A 17,300-nucleotide genomic window follows, 5' to 3' on the forward strand; every position below is an offset into this window, starting at 1 on the left:
AACTGGAAAAATAACACATGTAAATCCCTCTGATTATCCTTGTGCCCTGCATGCACCATGCAGACAGCCTCCAAGTAATTCGGAAAAACCCTTAAGGCCCATTCATCAAAAGCATCCCTAAAGTCCAGCCAGTCTGTAAATCGATTGGGTATGCTTAATTATGCTGACATCATTTGCCTTGTAGACACCCTAATCTAGGATGAACGACAGTTTCTACTTTTTCAGCCCCAAAATCTGCAGGTATTTCCATGATACACCTCATCCATCCGAAAACATCCCAAACCACACATCCATTCCCTAAATCACTTAACCCAGCTGCGTCTCACAGAAACACACATGCACATAGGCACGCACACGCACAGACACGCACATAAAGTTGTAGGCCTACAGGACCTCCACATACTTTGTAGATTCATCATCCTACTGGTCTTTTGTTTTGTTTGTTTTGTTTTATTACCAACACAATCAGTTTAATCAACACAAGAACCAAAAGCCTTATCACCACATTAAAAAACAAACATTGCTTTGTTGTAAGAAAGCTCTAAAACAAACATTTACAGGCACAATAAAAAAATAATACAAATACCACAACAGGAAAAAAACTGCTCTGGCTGTCATATGATGTTAAAATCAGTTATTCTGCACTGGCATCGTATATCCCTACAGTCCTTGTAAAAGCACCATGCAGTCATGGCCGCATTTCTCCCTTGCAGCAGACAGTCCTGTAAACGGCGCTCATTAAAACAATTAAAGTATTTTAACAGGGGAAATGCTTGCATACATTTCAAGGCTTTCGGAAGCATCTTTGCTCCTGTTAACTAGCTTGTTGGCTCGACCTGGGCACATCAAGACGTATTCCAATGTCCACTTGCAGAAATTAAATTTGTGGTAACATGCCAGTGACGGAGTTAGGGTTCAGTGGAGCCACCTTGCTTATGGTGGCATGTTTGTGTGCTGCCACCTCACCGTAGGGACGAGTCCGGCGTCGTCATTTTCTTTCAGCAATGGAATCCCAACATAGAATCCCACCCACGTTCCCTGGCCATCACCTCCACGTTCCCTGGCCCCCACCTGGTAAACCACGCGTGCGTTTTGCCTTACAATTTTACGCATCGCGTAAATAAACACACAGTTCGTGTGAGTAATGTTCAAAGAGTGTCCGTTACTGGCCCACTTGAATATAGCTAGATAGATTTCTCATAGTGTGATATTACATAAAATCAGCAATTATACACTCGTGCACTTTTGTGCAGCAGAGATTAGAATATTTGAGCCGTTATACATACATTGCTACAGGTTTCCCTGCAGTTCTGTAACACAATTTTTTTTTTTTTTTTTTTAATCTGCGCATGACGTTACATGAAAAGCGTTAACCATCTGTGAATGCATCTGGCTGACTTCAAGATTCAGCCAGTTAACTAGCATGTCTGAACTGAAGGTTCGCGCCCCTGGACAAGCCAACCTGTAGTATGCATTCAAATAGGTGCTAACTTGGACAGCTAGCTGGCAGACTACATTAGTACAACTACGGACGACTAGAACCCCGATAAACACGCAGCGAGAAATATTGTATTTAGTCCAATTTACATACAGTAATACGCGTGGCACAGTCAAGGTAGCTCGCTAGCTAACAAGCGAACAGTTCACTATTTGGCAAGGTAACAGTTAGCAAGCCATCTTACAAGCTACTTAGATTCGTAAGCAGCTGAAAACCACACTTAAAGCTAGCATGCATGTGCATCCAACAATGCATTACATTACATTTATTTGGCTGCCGCTTTTATCCAAAGCAACGTACAATTCGTGCAATTCTACAGTAGCTAGTTAGCCTGCTTTTTGAAACAAATTAAATCCACATGCTTTGCATGTCCGTAACACCATCCAGACCAGAACTGTAGTCTGCTCGCGGGAGAATGACAACCTGTCTATGTTCTGTCGAGGATTCTTAGCACTAGCTAGCTTATTCAACTGATGCTATACACTTCGACGCGGCTTCAATAACAACGGTGAGACAAAGAATAGCCTACAGATAGCTAGCTCGCTCCAATACCTCAATGTAGTCTTACATTTAAAGCACTTCGCTGGCAATCGAGTATCCTCAGTCAAATGTACAATATTTACATGTTAGCAAGATAAGACAGCTTATGAGGACATACCTTGGACTCCCTTCCTTGTCAGGTTAGGAAACGCAACAGCGATTGCTCTCTCCGGCACAGCAGTACGTTGAACGTTGTGGTCAGCGGCTCAATAAACGCTGCAGATAAGCATTCGCACTCTCCCTTTCTCTCCGTCTTTTTCCTTTCCAGCAAGCGTCTTGACACAATATATAACTTAATATTGCTACTGGGTTAGTCAAAGGTAAGGGTAGGTCCGTGGTTTGTGTGCTGCGCAAGTACCGCCCCAAGACTTCGGCGAGCGTGGTGCTGAGCTGCGGGATCGATTCATAGCAAAGCCACGCATCTGCCAAAGCAGTGCAGCGCGGGGACGCCTTGGTGTACCCGTTGTCTTGCGGAGTCCAGAAGCTGCGCGCAGTAGGAAGGGTTGCTGAATTATTCATATGTGGGAGGGTGCTCGCGCCCGATCTGTTTGTAATTATTGAAGGCAGACGCAAGGTCGACGCAAGTCTCTGTTAAGAAAATACGTGTGGTTGATTTTGGGGGAATAATATATGCTATCAATTAGGAGGCATACGTTTATGCCACCTAGAACACAGGCCAGTGTCGACCATATGCTCCCCCTCAGCCAAATCAAACCCACTATGTTAATCAGTTCCATGTTGACGAACTTTGAATAATTAATTATGTCAGTAATCGGCTCGTGTTTCAGATCCTGTTTGTATTTTCATTCTAGCTGACCAAATAATTCTGGTTTTCTGTGCATTAAATCAGAAAACATATCGTAGAGAAGCTATTATGTATCACAGTATGTTTTCTAAAGTACCACCCACATACTGTGCATCCGTTTTCATATTTGTGCAGAATGCCAGCTTGTGTTTACATTCCATGGACAATTTGGAAAGAAGGCAGCCAATTCGCAAAAACATCTGATTGCCTCTTCAAAATATTTGTTTTGTCTTCTATTCAGTAGCATGACACTATTTACACTTCACTCACATTCAATATGCTTGTCTGTTCTTGCTTCTCTTGCTATGGAATGGTTGTTGTCATTATACTCATCTCTTATCTAACTGCTTTCTTCTACCAGCACTCTTCTTCTTAATAATTAAGATAAAGCTTTTTTCAGACCCTGCCATTTCCACATTAGGCTAATGGTGTTGCATAATCATTGGTTGGCGGAAAGAAAAAAAAAGTCTGGGGAATGATCAATCAAATTTTATTTTATTAAGCACATTTTACAAAGAATATGTCACAGTATGTATCACATCATCTCAGAAAAAGGATTTGCTGTTTCAGTGTGTGAATGAGTCCCATGGTACACAGATATTCCAGCCACTGTCATCATGCAGATTGTTCTTTCCATAACAAGCGAATCACAAGATGGCAGATGCTTGTTTCTGATTGGCTTAAGTACGCCAGAGTGAAATGTATTTCATGTTTCTGCCATTTCTTTGCATATGTTAAAATATCATTAATGGTCACGGTGAATTTACTGCCACGCCTTAAATAGACCGCAGGGACTGACGATGTAGTTAAAAAAACAATTGCGTTGGAAGCTGGATTCCACTAATCTACAAGGGAACGTAAACAGTGAGGGTTGTCTGACAGCACCTGTTTTGGAAGCCCACATCTGGAGGACAAATACAGGCCCTTATCCCACTCTTTTACCCCACCGTCATTCCTCCTTGTCACAGGGAAAGCTCTCTTTTGTCTGTAACCTCTCTTTTCACTGAACCTCACATAATTTTGTTTGCTTGTTTTTTGTTTTTGTTTTTAGAAATGGCACCACTCTCTTATTCTACAAGTGTATAAAACGCATAAAAGTAAACAAACTCACATGATTTTGTTTGGTTGTTTTGCTTTGTTTTGTTTTTTTTATTTTTAGAAATGGCACTACTCTTCTTCTACAAGTGTATAAAACACATAAAATAGTATATTTTGTCTTTGCAAGTCATGAGTTTTATTCAGTTAGAAAAAACATCAGCTTAAGATTGGACTAGTTATGTCACATATAAATATTACCTCTTTGATTTCAGTTACTTTATACATTTACCTCTTCATCGTCTGTTTTATGTACAGTATGCATTGTACAGATAATGCAGCCTCTGCTTGTTTTGAATATGTTTTTGTTCTTTATGTCCTTACATACAAACCAAATAGGGGGTAGTAAACTGAAATTGCATATAATGTAAGTACCATCTCTTGTACTCCACTGAACCCATTCTGTTTTTGCTTCTCAGAATGGTTTCAGCTAGGGTTGCCACCTTCAATGCAGAAAAATAAGAAACCCCAACCCCACCCACCCCCAATTTGAAAATTTGGACACATTTGAAAGGTTACTACATAACAATGTACAACATTCATGCCTCTGATAAACACACACACACACACACACAGAGCAAACTTGCAGCATTGCCCTCAACCACCAATTCTGTTTCAACCATTTTGTGTGAAACTAGTTTAATATTATTCACAATTATGTTATTCTCATTATTGTGAAAGACTGTGTAACTTTGCGTAGGAGAATGCACAACAAATTGCATCCTGAATGCAACATTTTATTCTTCATTACAGAACAATTCTGTATTATAGCTCCAGTCCCCAAACTCACCATGTCCCGTTGTGATCTTAAGGATTTTTGGCCATCTACTGCAAAAGCAAGAAAACTTGGAGAAGAAAACTGCTTACATTTCAGTTTTTTTAGCAAAGAGACTTTACCTTTTGAAATGAACTTAATTCTCTGACAGTTTTGACAAATAAAAATTCACAGAAGCAGTTCTGATTAAGCACCTTGCCCACTGGGCCAATAGCATTCCTCTACAAAGCTGATCAGATATGCCTTCTTAGATACAGAAGGAAGAGATATTACAGGAAGCTGCCATCCATTTTTAGCCGCCACTTATGTCACTTGGATTACCGCACATGCCCTACCAGCAGGCACGTGAAATGGCTGCATCACTGCCAACTGAAACATGAAAATACTGGTGTTAAATTTGATTTTAAATCAAGTGTTCCACAGAAACATAAAGATGCTTCATGCGTGTGTTCAATGTACCATTTTTGTCATAGCTGGGTATGATCGCGGCAACACCACTTAAATAACGCCTAGTGGCAGTGTTGACACACACGGTGTGTGCATGTGTATGTGTGTGTGTGTGTAATCGTAAAAACAGAAGGTGGGATGGCACTCATCGGGGATTCGAAAGGAAGGCCTCTCAGTCTATGCAGCAGATGAAATTCAGTGAACAGATACCTTAAATAAAACTGATTAGATTCCAAGTCACTTGATGCCAGTGCCTAATTAAATACAAGCCCATCAGCGCTGATTGATAAGTTGTTTGGATTTGTTTGTTGGCAGGAGATTTGCGGCAGCACTTTATCGTACAAAGCAAATAGCCTGTCAGCAAATGGATGGGATTTTAAATGCGCCTGGCCGCACTGTCGCTGAAAGCATTTGGCACCTCTTTCTAGTCGTCTGATATTTGGAAAGTTAAATAAAGCTGGGATAGAAAATGTCATTTCTTTTCATCAATGCTATACTTCAAAATCATTTTAGACTACTACATCATTGTCATCTAATATTGCCGCAATCTTGAACTACAACTACTATGTTCATCACTAACAAAATCTAATTTTTACTGCCCTTTTAATAATTAAACGATTAAATGTCTACATGATATACAAATTAACAAAAGCATACATTTTTTTCCAAGATAAATCACCAGTCTTTGTCTCCACTGTCTGACAAATGGTTTCAAGTTTAAGCAAATCTTGCAATTTCTCAGGGCACCCAATAAGAATATATTGTTTGAATAACTGATGGTTAAGAAAGAGTGGAACCTTGCATACAAATGTGATTATAGAGAGCATCTATTTCATTGTTATCAAAAGTAATCGAACCTGTACTTCTGCATGAAAATATTTTGGCAGTGACTAAAAATGAAGTATGACTTTTGGGGGAAAAAAGAAAGATTCAAACATAAAAAACAGATATTGATCTAAGATTGTGGAGGTTAGCTAAAAATTTAGGAGGTTTTGAAGATTGATTTTTTTCTATACTATTTATTGGATTTGTCATTAAAAATGTTCTCTGTCCTACGCTGATATTGAAATCCCCTTGAGGCTTTTCTCATTCCCCAGCGCAAACCTGCTGACGTGCAATAAATAACAGCTCCATCAATGTCAGGAGGCCAAAGGTGCAGTTTAACTCTTCCCTCTGATAGAATCCAATACTACTGAAGGTCAAGTCAGCATGGAGGCTGTATGTCTCATGGTGAAACGTCTGTGAGGGAATCAGATAATGATGTAGAAAAACCAGCTGCATACTGACACCTGAGACCATTTGAAATCATGAGTGTGTCCTACTTTCGAATCACAACTGACCAAAATAAATCCTATAGTCTGATAGTGTATTCATATATGAAATACAGTTTTTTTTTTCACTGGTGTGCATTGATTGATTCTGCAACAAACTGAAATGATAAATCAACCACTCAGCCAAAATATGTGGAGCACAGTGTCTTCTGTGAATTGGTTATCCAGGCAACGAGATTCTCCAGGTTATCCGAGCAAACAACTGTTTTAGCCATTGCTGAAATTCGGCAGCCAAGTGATCTACTACTACTGTCTTGCTTGGGGATAGCCAAGGATTGGATTTCATGCCAACTTCTGTTATGCTAATTTTATTAGCTTGGTCATTTAGTAATTCATATTTCAGCTGTATTTCATGATAAGATCATGAATGACACAAAAAGACTGCTCCTGTGTCCAAACTTCAAACATCCTTTTGTGGTCTAATCTATGGTCAAACCAGCATGAATCTACTCAGCTAATTGGCTAATTTGGCCAATGTAATTGGTGATAACAAAAAAACCTGCTTGCACACTGACCCTGCAGGAATGGATTTGCCCACCCCTGGTCTTTCTGAATGGAAGGGGGCCTCTCAAAGAGACCGCCCACAGAGGGCTTGAAAGAACCAATCAAATTAAAGAAAGGACAGAGCCGATCAGATTAAAGAAAGGACAAAATCATCAGCTGTACACAGAGGCAGAAGTGTTCTGGGGAGGGGGAATGAGGGTGGGACACAGCTATTCTGGGTCTAAATCTCGTAGTGTGATGCTCGCCCACACAATAAGGCAGGGAACACAACACTGATTCAAGTCGCTTTGCGGCAAGTGAAATTCCACACTGTGAACATTCCCAGTACACACGGAATGCTGGGAAGGTCCTCTGTCATAAAGAAATGTTAGTGGTGTCATTTTCCTCAAAGATAGCAGGAACCGAAGAACCAGTGTTCTGCTCCAAATTCCCCAAACGTATCCTGAACTGGAGAGGCATGTTAACCACTGCGCTAATGTAAATTGGATTTCTGTTTCCGCAACGTTGCACTTTTCCCCCTTCTCTCTTGATATATAATCTGCTCATTTCTCTCTCTCTCTCTCTCTCTCTCTCTCTCTCTCTCTGTCTCTCTCTGTCTTTCTCTCGTGGATTGTCTGTGTAGTCTTCTAGAGTGTTCTGTCAGAAGCGTGAGTGGACTTCGTCGTCCAGTGGGGATCTCCGAGTTGCCAGGCAGCAGTGGTTATCATCGCGCCATTTTACAAACTTCTGGCTTCAGTGCCCACGTAAAGAACATGGCCCATCTCCTCCCTATCCACGCCCCCCCCCCCCCCCCCCCCCCCCCCCGCCCCTCCCTCAGCGTCCCTGACTCTCCACTCCCCTCACCCCCACCCCCACCAGGCAGAAGGAGAGGCTCAACATTACAGTACATTTTCTCATTACATTTATTTTGAAGATGCTTTTATCCAAAGCGACTTACAATAAGTGCATAGGTCCTTGGAACAACTACAGAACACAGGTCAGATAAGATACAATTTACATAAAGTATCAGTAATCCATAGCCATGAACATCAAGTTTAGATCACATGGTAAGTATAGGCTAAGTCAGTAAAGTCAGTCATAAACTAGAATTGAGGCATGATTACAGGAGATATGATAAAGAGCTACAACAGCTCACAGTAATTTGAAAACGGAAAACTGGAATTCAGGGAACATGAAAATCTCATCCAGAAACAAGGGAAATGCAGCGGTCACATTTTCTCAGTTGTGGCACCATTGTAAAAGAGTAAGGACTGGTGTCCTCATATGAACTTGATAGTTTTTCTACTTTCTTTTATTTGTTGTATTTTGTTTTGTTCTTGTTTTTTCTTTTACTGTGTGCAAATAAACTAAACTAAACTAAACTGAGATAGTTTTTCTGGAGTCGGTTAAGGAGTCTATGCTGGTGATACCAGTAGCAGTGCCAGAATTGCAATCATGGGTGTACCACAGAAATTTGCAAGTGGACTGGGGGTAAATTGCGGGTGGATCGGGGAGGGCAGGGTGGGGGGGGGGGGGAATCCATGCAATTGCTTGATCCATGCAATTGCATGGATCAAGGGCGTCTCTTGTGAGGAGTGGTAGAGCCCTAATTTCCCTGTCCCAGTCATGCTCAATGTTCACTCACCTCCCCATTTAGACCCTGGCTTTGCCAGCCGAGGGAGGATATTTTGTTTGTGGGGGCCCTTTGTGAGTGTGTGAGATAGGAGGGACATTTCATCACCTGCTTTGGAGCCCTTGTCCATTGGCCAACGAGAGCTGGCAGAGAGGTTGGTGACATCAGCTCTCTTTTGAGCTGGGAAACCGCAGTCCAGGAGCACTGCTCTGATAAGAAGCAGACACGTGACAGATTCTTCCTAAAGGGGGGGGGGGTCCCAGTCTGTCTTAAAGATCATAAAACAAACTTGATTTTTATAATATTAAAGAAACCAAGAAAGTAAAAAATTTTATCCGTTTTATTGTTTTTTCAGTCCATACATTCATTTTTATTTTCCCCGTTTTCGTTTGATTACGAAGTCTTTTTGAGGGCAAATGAAAGCACTAAACGTCTGGTGAAGCCGATAACACAGCTCCGAAGCAGGAGGGCTGTTCTGAATGCAGGAGGGTCGGCTCAGCTGATGCGTTGATCAATGATATCCGCGCGCCTTGACCCCGCGCCACCTCACCGCGTGTTCCGCCAATTAGTCTCGCTGTTCCCGTCATTGTGAGGGCAGCATAAAGGGCCAAGGATTCTTCAGCATGGCAATCTCCCTTTGGGAGCGATGATTAGCGATCGCTTTCGCATGCTGCACTCCGCATGGCAACGGCAACCGGTTGCTAGGGGCGAGCCCCCTCCCCACGGAGCCGACATGCTCATTTGGCAATCGGACTGTCATAGGAATTCCCCGGTGACAATTTATCACATGCTGCCACTTCGATTGGTGACATGCCGGCACTGTGATTGTGTTGTGGCACTCGACTGACTGAGAAAAACACGTACACCTGCTAGAGATCCAACTTAACCTATGGTTAGTGGCTCAACAAATAGGCTTCACAGGATCCAACAGTGGGTGGAGCTATACTGTCCTGTCAATCACTGACTGCTGTTGAACTACTTTGCTGACAGAATCTCCAAGCTGGGCAGCTACGTTGGCCACGGTGATGTTATTCCTCAAGAGCTTGTAGCCTACATGTGTAGCATATATTACCTGATTATTTTTCAAATAAATTAAGATAAAATTGTTTTGTGAATACATGTGAATACAATGACCTCTATACCAGTCATTGTAAACCCAGCACGTCATCAGAAACTCCTGTATATATCTACAATATCCTTCATCACACACACACCACCAAAAAAAACACCTGGGCCAATCAAACACATACACTAAAACAGAAATAATATTAATATTTTATATTAATATTAAATATAAATATATAATTCCAGAAAATGAACCACCCCATTAAAAGAGTTTTGAATAAGACCTTTGGCTGACCTCTAGTGGTCACAAGAGTAATGCAACCAGTTTATTTAAAATACATAATAATACAAGCATATTATTTGTATTAACAGTACGAATAAGTACACCCGTATTTCCGGCTCCTCAACCTTATATTGTCAGTTCTGAAACCACAAGTCAGTTCTTGTTTTCTTTTTATTCATACAATGAGCATGACTGCCTTCCATCATTCCTACTGGGTAGAAAATCATATACCACATAACAGTTATATATTCCATAGTTGCATATCAGAGCACACGCATAAGAAAGATAAAAAGTCTAAATTTTGCCCATAGAGTCATTAGGCCGAGGGGAACAATGTGTACCAATTACCTTTCAGAGGTAATTTTTGTTTGTTTTTGGACAGCTTACTGACCATGAAATATTGTACTCATGGTCTCTTGATGATGTTAAAGAAATAGTTAAATATAGTTAACAACTTACTGTGCCTTCTGAACCAGCGACCTTAACAGAGGGCCAAGGAGTATATGCGCTAAGGCGTTGCAAGTTTTTGGATTTTGCAAGGAATTTTACCGCTGTGAGAAAACAAAGCAGGTGCAGCTCGACATGAACCAGAACACCCCTGCCCTAAAAACCACAAAGCAATTCTTACAGAAAGTATGGCCGTGACGCAGGAAACTGCAATCCCTATGTTGTACAAAAATATGGAACAGACTGGACGGCAATTTATTCAGCAAGGCATTTGATAGACAATACTCTGTATTTGGGGCTGATGGTGTTTAATGAAAGTCCAATTTCCTTGTTTTAATGATTAGCCCAATGCCAAGGTTTTTTGGCTTGACTCTACTGTATTTTTTGACCATTTTTATCTGAAGATAGCGTTAAATAAATATTGCATGTCACAAGCCCTCACAAAACCCGGATTTCATAGTTTCCATGGAAACAGTCTCAAAAGTACAGGCGAACATGAATTTAAAACATTCACAAATAACCTTCCAATGATTTTTCCACAGCTGTCAAAAGCAAGCTAACTCCTCTGGGCAGCTCGCTGACACGCGCTCCCCTAGCAACCGTGCTTAATCTCCACGGATACAGTGGGACGCTCTGCGAGGGGACGCACAAGGGATGGTGGGCGGAGTTGGAAGGAGCCACGGCAAACATTACTCATGTAATGTGTTCCAGAACCATGTTGTTGCGAACATTACTGCAATTGTTTGGTCTATATGCAATGCTAAATGTTCTCAAGAGCATTTTGAGCTTTGGAAAACAGGTTTTGATGCTGTTAGTCTTCCGTCAGTATGTCCATTTGATTTATAAGCTGTGCATGACTGCAGGGGGAGCCAATGCCTGACAGAAGATCTGCAATTCTTATTTTATGGTTTTGTGGTTTTATTGCCAGATGTTACCATTTCTACATGGCTTACAACTGATAGAGGAACAATTTATTAACATTTTCAGAATTGTGTCTGTGACTTACAAAAATTCCAAAGACAATCCAAAAATGTAAAAATCCATCAATTAAATTTTTTAATAGACTAGGCAGGCTCAAATATGAAACACTGCCTGTACGGTATGTGCTGACTTCATAATGACTAGCAAATCACACCCACTATCTTCCCTGACAAAAATAACTTCTGTCGAACATATTGCATTTTAATTTCTTGCTATTTAAATCCCCAAATGTATGGGGGAGGAGACCAAGCACAAGTCCATCATTGTGTTCATGAGAATAAAATGATGCTCTGGCTTGCGGTGTATCTTAGTGCTGATTAATGGCTGCGTATATATCCACGTCTAACTCTCTTAGGGCTCTCATCACCAAAGCGCTAACTTTACCTGATTAAGATGAGAAACAGTGCCAGACCTGGATAACAACAATCCCAGACCAGCGAGTAAAGATGCAACATCACCAAAGCGCCAACTTAACTGTGCTCACCAAAAGCCAAAGTACTCCGCTCCGTAGCTATGGCCCAGGGACTGTGCTATTGACTGTGCCAGGGGTCCCACAGGTTGATGCACAGTTAGGCACAACCTGAATAATATCAACTGTGTCAGCATGTTGAGAGAAAGAGAGAGAGAGAGAGAGAGAGAGAGCAAGAGAGAGAAAGAGAGAGCGAGAGGGAGAGAAAGAGAGAGAGAAAACAGAAGATGGCGCAATTGCTTTGCAGATGGCTTGGGTCTCCAAAGACTCCATTAAACTCGAGCACATCTCTGGAGTAATTAAAATATCTGGAAAAGTGAAAGATTCATTTTAGTGGCCATGTCAACACATCCTTCCTTCATTTTCAGCATGAATATGCTTTAATATTTAAACTTGTTTTTAAATTTTGATGCTGATGATCATGATGTTTTTAACAGCCAGCTAAGGTTTAGCAATAAAACTGCGTGCTACTTGGCAAGCTAATGAGCTAGCTATGGACTGAGTAGATAAACAAAGCGGTGATTCTCGGTTTTTTTGGGTGCATTTATATGTCGCTAGCAGCCCCAACTCAAAAGCATAGCTAGATATTGTGTATCATATTCCAGTGTGGCCATCGCATGCACTGAATACCGCTAAAAGGCCACTGCAAGTGGAGAGGGCCAGAGAAACCTGTGAAAGCTGACTCTCGCTTACGTGAGGAGCTGCACTTTCCCTGGCTCTATGGGACCGTATTCTGTTCACTGCAGACTAACCGCCCTCATGTGCTTCACTAATGCGCTAGGCTAATACTGTAGGTATGTTTATGATGTCGCTCATTACATCAAAATTGCATGCCAAAAATGACTAAGAAGAGAAGTTCCACATAATGTATTATAATCAACACTTACACGCTTAAAGATTTGTTCATGCAACCACTGTTGATTGTTTAAACAATTGTTTATACAATTGTTGGACACAAATTCATATAAATTCAGCCTTACATTGGTCTTGATTAAATTCTATATTTTTAACCTGTAAAATTGAAAAATAACGTGGAATTATACATCGTTGTAGAATTGTTATTTTTTCAGTGCACCAGATTGAGGACTGCAGCTTGATTTACCTCCACGAGGTGGCAGAATTCTGCTTGGAGCTCTGCAACATATCTTTCTGTATTAGAACTGTTCAATGAACGCAGACAAATCTCACTTTCTGATGTTTAACACTAATTATACCAGACAAAGGACACATCTTACACTGTAAAGAAAAGGTCTGCTATTAGTTTCATGAAATTTAAATTTTGTGGTTTACATTTTTGCCATATTTAAAATTTCCATGTATGCTATTGCCATGTATAGTGTAAATGTGTGTACAATGAAAATTTAAATTAACAAACAGATATGCCCATTTCATGTATATGAAAATGTATACTGGTATGTCATATGCATGTTCAGACACATTCGCATTCTGTTCAAAAAGAGGACTACGCTGTCCCTCCCAACGCTTGATATTTAGTGCACCGTACTCTTGAGTAGACCCAAATTAATTCTCCTTAAATGTCAGAGGACCAGTTCTCCCAGGCTCGGCCAAAGGCTTACCGCGTTGCTGGCTACAACACAGACGAGACATGAAAACTGCTGCACTGATAGATGGAAAAGTCCTGCTTTCTCTGGACTCCTATGATTACGAGGCTGTCGATATGACCTACTTTACTGGCTGTTTTCTTCTGGGGAGGAGGAGGGGGATGGCCTTTTCTGTTTCCTTTTTGGAAGAATGACTCGGCAGAAGCTCTCGTTCGCAGCCGGGTGATTGACAGGTTGTGTCTGTGGGGGGGGCCAATTTCGGCGCGTGTTCCCGCTGATAAAGCCCCCCTCGTGACAGGTGGGGCCGCTGTGTGCCTCGGTCGATAGCCGTCACCCGCCCCCCCCACCAGAACCTCCTCAAAAACACACAATTTCTCTGGACGCCCCATGTTGACAACGTCTCTCTTACTTCATCTTACTTCATCGTAAAATACCATAAAGGAGAACACAGGGCTTTGTTACAAAAGAGATACTTGTCAGTCCTGTATGATGTGTATAATTTTTATTTACCTATTACATACTTTGTTTTCTAACTACCATGAAATTTCACTGGAAAAAAGTAACTTTCTGTAGCCCACCTGCAAGTGTAAGCTCGCTTTCATTTGACGTTAACCAGACTGACACATCACATGACCTTGTTTCCATCAGAGCCATTGTTCCATGTCTCACCTGAGGTGTGGATGTCCTTTGTCCTCCTCGGGCGTCTTTGTGAGATCCTCTCCATGTGCTGTGCGAACAGCAGCGCCCAACAACACAAAAGGCTGCTGCGCATGCAAGACCAAGGAAGGATGACCCTCGTTCATTGACACTCTCAGAAGAAAAACGCTCCAGAAGGCTCCTCTATGTCCCCATAGAGGAACCCTGCCCAGTTCAAGGGTTCGTGGTTGGGCAAAATGGTTCAGTCTGGGAGCTTTCACACTTTTCACAGCTACCTAAGAGGGTCATGATGAGCTACCGCAAAAAGGGCTCCCCTACAGAGACAAGCCAAGGAACCCTTATTTTGAGAGAGTGGGGAAGGGGGTTAACTGCCACCGTTAGGTGCAGTGACTTGGTCACATGGTTGAACGCCTCGCTGCTTTGTCCTGTCCCGTGCAGCTTCGGCTGGTGGCAGGACAGCCACTACCGGGGGATGTGGTGGGGTAGGGGAATGTTTGTCACACAGAGAGTTTGTGTGGAGAAAACTGCTGCAGTTTGTGTCCAGCACTGCGGCTGTTTCAGAACGTACTCTTTGGACACAAAGTGAGCATATCTTTGTCAAAGCACAGCAAGTATAATCTCAGTTCAGTTCAGTTCCACGAATTGTATAGTCATTGTATTGTATGACGTAATGAAAAATTGACCTTTTAGAGTCATTCATGCTTCTGCCATTGTTCATAGTTCAATGTATACGCTTATGCCTAATCATTAATGTACTCAGTTGCATAATTAAAAAAACACAAGGTTTTATTGGTCAAAGCATATTTTCTGATTTTACACATATTTTCCCAAAGACAGCCTACCACAAGTACTAAATGCAGAGAAACTTAGTCTTTATCTGTTGCATACAATCAGGACAAATCACTTCAGGCACATTTCTCAGTAACAAACAAAACAAAACAAAAAAAAAAAACAGTCCATAATTTTTGTTCTAGCAGAAGAAAGGGGGAGTTACGTTCAGCCGCTATTGCCATATGCTAGTCCTATATATTAAGACACCAGCTGAAAAAGTCAGGTGTGCGCATTTGACCTTTGCATACTACTACTGGAATTCGTAGTTTTAGTACTCGTCCAGACGCATGCGTTTAAGCGTCTGGCCTTTCAAATGCTACTTTCGCGTTAAAGTGCATCGTGAGGTGCAACGCGTAGTCTACCATGGAAAAAACCGTGGGGCAATACATAACATTCATATACTGTATGTGCAAACTAAACTGCAGTCAACTCCGCTTGCAAGATGCTATTCTGGGACGGTAACATCGAGAACTGTATTATGGGTCACCTCTAAGTAAGGTTTATGTTACTCCGTTTCTCAAGACCCATGCACAATCGGGAAAGGTGTTCCAGGAGGAGGAGGAGCCGCGCGAGCACGCACACGGTGCACGACTCGCCGTCTGCACAGTGTTGACACCGAAGGCAGAGTCAAAACGCTTGGAGAGGTGACAGCCTACAGACGTAAACCGCGGAGACAACACGGTTTAGGAATACATGGGTTGGATACACATCTTTTCAAGCTTTTTTGGACTGGGTCATATTTGCGGATTTTTACAAGTACTTTTTGTTTCATTTTAAATGTACTGTGCGACTTTCAAACATTCGTTCCGTGAGCGTGCAGATCTGAAATGTGTTTATTATTTATCTAAATCTATTTTGAAACTTCGTTTCGTTAAATCAGCGTGATAGTGCCTTTAAAAATAATACAGTTTCACTTAAAATTAATAGCCTGCCGGCTGCGTTATTCGTATATTTTCGTATGAGATGTAAAATAGAAATATAGTTACTTGATTGAGAATCGGAATACTTATTAGAACAAAATATTTGTATAATTTTGTAAAACAATCTATTTTTTCTTTGTTTTATATTGCTATCATGCGCATTTTGTATTAGCTAGGCTACTTGTAGCCTAATTTTCAGCAACAACACGCGCAATGTTTGTGTGCGGGACCAATATTATAATATTATTATAGACATTTAAATCAACGCAGAATTTATAAAAAACCTAACAAGCAGTTTCTGAAATAAGGTTCGGGAATAACGTCTTTACAATGTCTCAAGCTGAAGTAGATCTTGCTGGACATAGCTTCCCCAAACTACCTGTAGGTTTGGACGAGGATTCTTGCCTGGCTGCAAGACTGCCACCACGTCGACGGAGGCACTCGGCAAACTCGAGAAGAAACGCTTTCAGATTAAACAAATTAAACAGCATGGATCTGGACTCGCAAGTTTACGACGGGCCTCTTTCAAAGACACTTTCTTGGTCCGCGGATAACATTTCATCCGAGTCCAGCGCGGACGAGAAAAAGATTGACACGACACCGCCTGCATCTATTGCCTCTAGTCCCGATCTTAAAAGCAATACCTCTCTCGATCCCCAAAATTCAGACCCTATTCCATCAATTAATAACTGGGAAACGAGAGAGCAATGCGAAAGCACAACCGACGGGAGCTCTGACAGTTCTGACGAAATCACTCAGAAAAAGGTTACCTTATCGCGCACCCCGTTAGAAAGCAAATGGGATCAAGAAGAGAAGGATGAAATCGAGACCAAAGCCGTGGCAACGTCACATGACGGCAGGTTCCTTAAATTCAACATTGAAATCGGGAGGGGGTCGTTCAAGACAGTATATAAAGGCCTGGACACGGAGACTACAGTGGAAGTGGCATGGTGCGAACTACAGGTAAGAATAAGAACAGTAAAATGTCACATCACGCCAGAATCCCCACGCTCCTGATACGACGGCGCAACATGTGCACTGACGCTGTCAACATGGGATTATTACAGCATCCACTCTTCTAGGGTACTCACCCTTGAATTGGCGTGAAATGTATTGCTCGATTTTTTACCCTGTATGAAAACTATAAACCTAGGTGTTTTCTCAGAAGAAGACTAAAAGATAAGAAACCATCTCTAAAACTTTGCCAGTGCTTTGTGTTGACATCCACATGGCTCATCAGCAGATAGCAACACAGTTTTGGAAATGAACCCCGACCCCGTTGACAATTTTGTGGGCCCTTAAATTTGTTGATACAGATTATTTGAAACCCCCACCCCCCATAAAGCGTGCATGCCGACTGCCTGTGTCCGAGTCCAAAGAATTTCAAAAGAATGGTCATTGGAGGCTGTAATTTACGTGACCACTATTGTTAAGTGGGAAGTGTCAGAGGATGCACATCTGGGGTTTTCGGTCCTAGC

The 17,300-nt window shown here is 41.7% G+C and overlaps 2 protein-coding genes across 12 annotated transcripts in view; one reads left to right on the plus strand and one right to left on the minus strand.

Moving 5' to 3' along the window:
• LOC118216491 (protein TANC2-like) overlaps window positions 1–15,153 on the minus strand; it is a 169,682-nt gene extending 154,529 nt beyond the window's left edge. For all 10 annotated transcript variants that reach the window (XM_035397687.1, XM_035397683.1, XM_035397682.1 and 7 more), the window contains exon 1: window positions 14,084–15,153. The gene's annotated coding sequence lies outside the window, so the exon portion shown is untranslated. The remainder of the gene's footprint in view (window positions 1–14,083) is intronic.
• A 312-nt stretch (window positions 15,154–15,465) lies between these two features.
• The window catches only part of wnk4b (WNK lysine deficient protein kinase 4b), a 50,920-nt gene continuing 49,085 nt past the window's right edge, over window positions 15,466–17,300 (plus strand). For both annotated transcript variants that reach the window (XM_035397691.1, XM_035397692.1), the window contains exon 1: window positions 15,466–16,785. In XM_035397691.1, the coding sequence (XP_035253582.1) occupies window positions 16,153–16,785 (633 nt within the window). In that variant the 5' untranslated portion in view covers window positions 15,466–16,152. The remainder of the gene's footprint in view (window positions 16,786–17,300) is intronic.

Source organism: Anguilla anguilla, chromosome 17 (assembly GCF_013347855.1).
Source record: "Anguilla anguilla isolate fAngAng1 chromosome 17, fAngAng1.pri, whole genome shotgun sequence".
In the NCBI taxonomy this organism is placed as follows: Eukaryota; Metazoa; Chordata; class Actinopteri; order Anguilliformes; family Anguillidae; genus Anguilla; species Anguilla anguilla.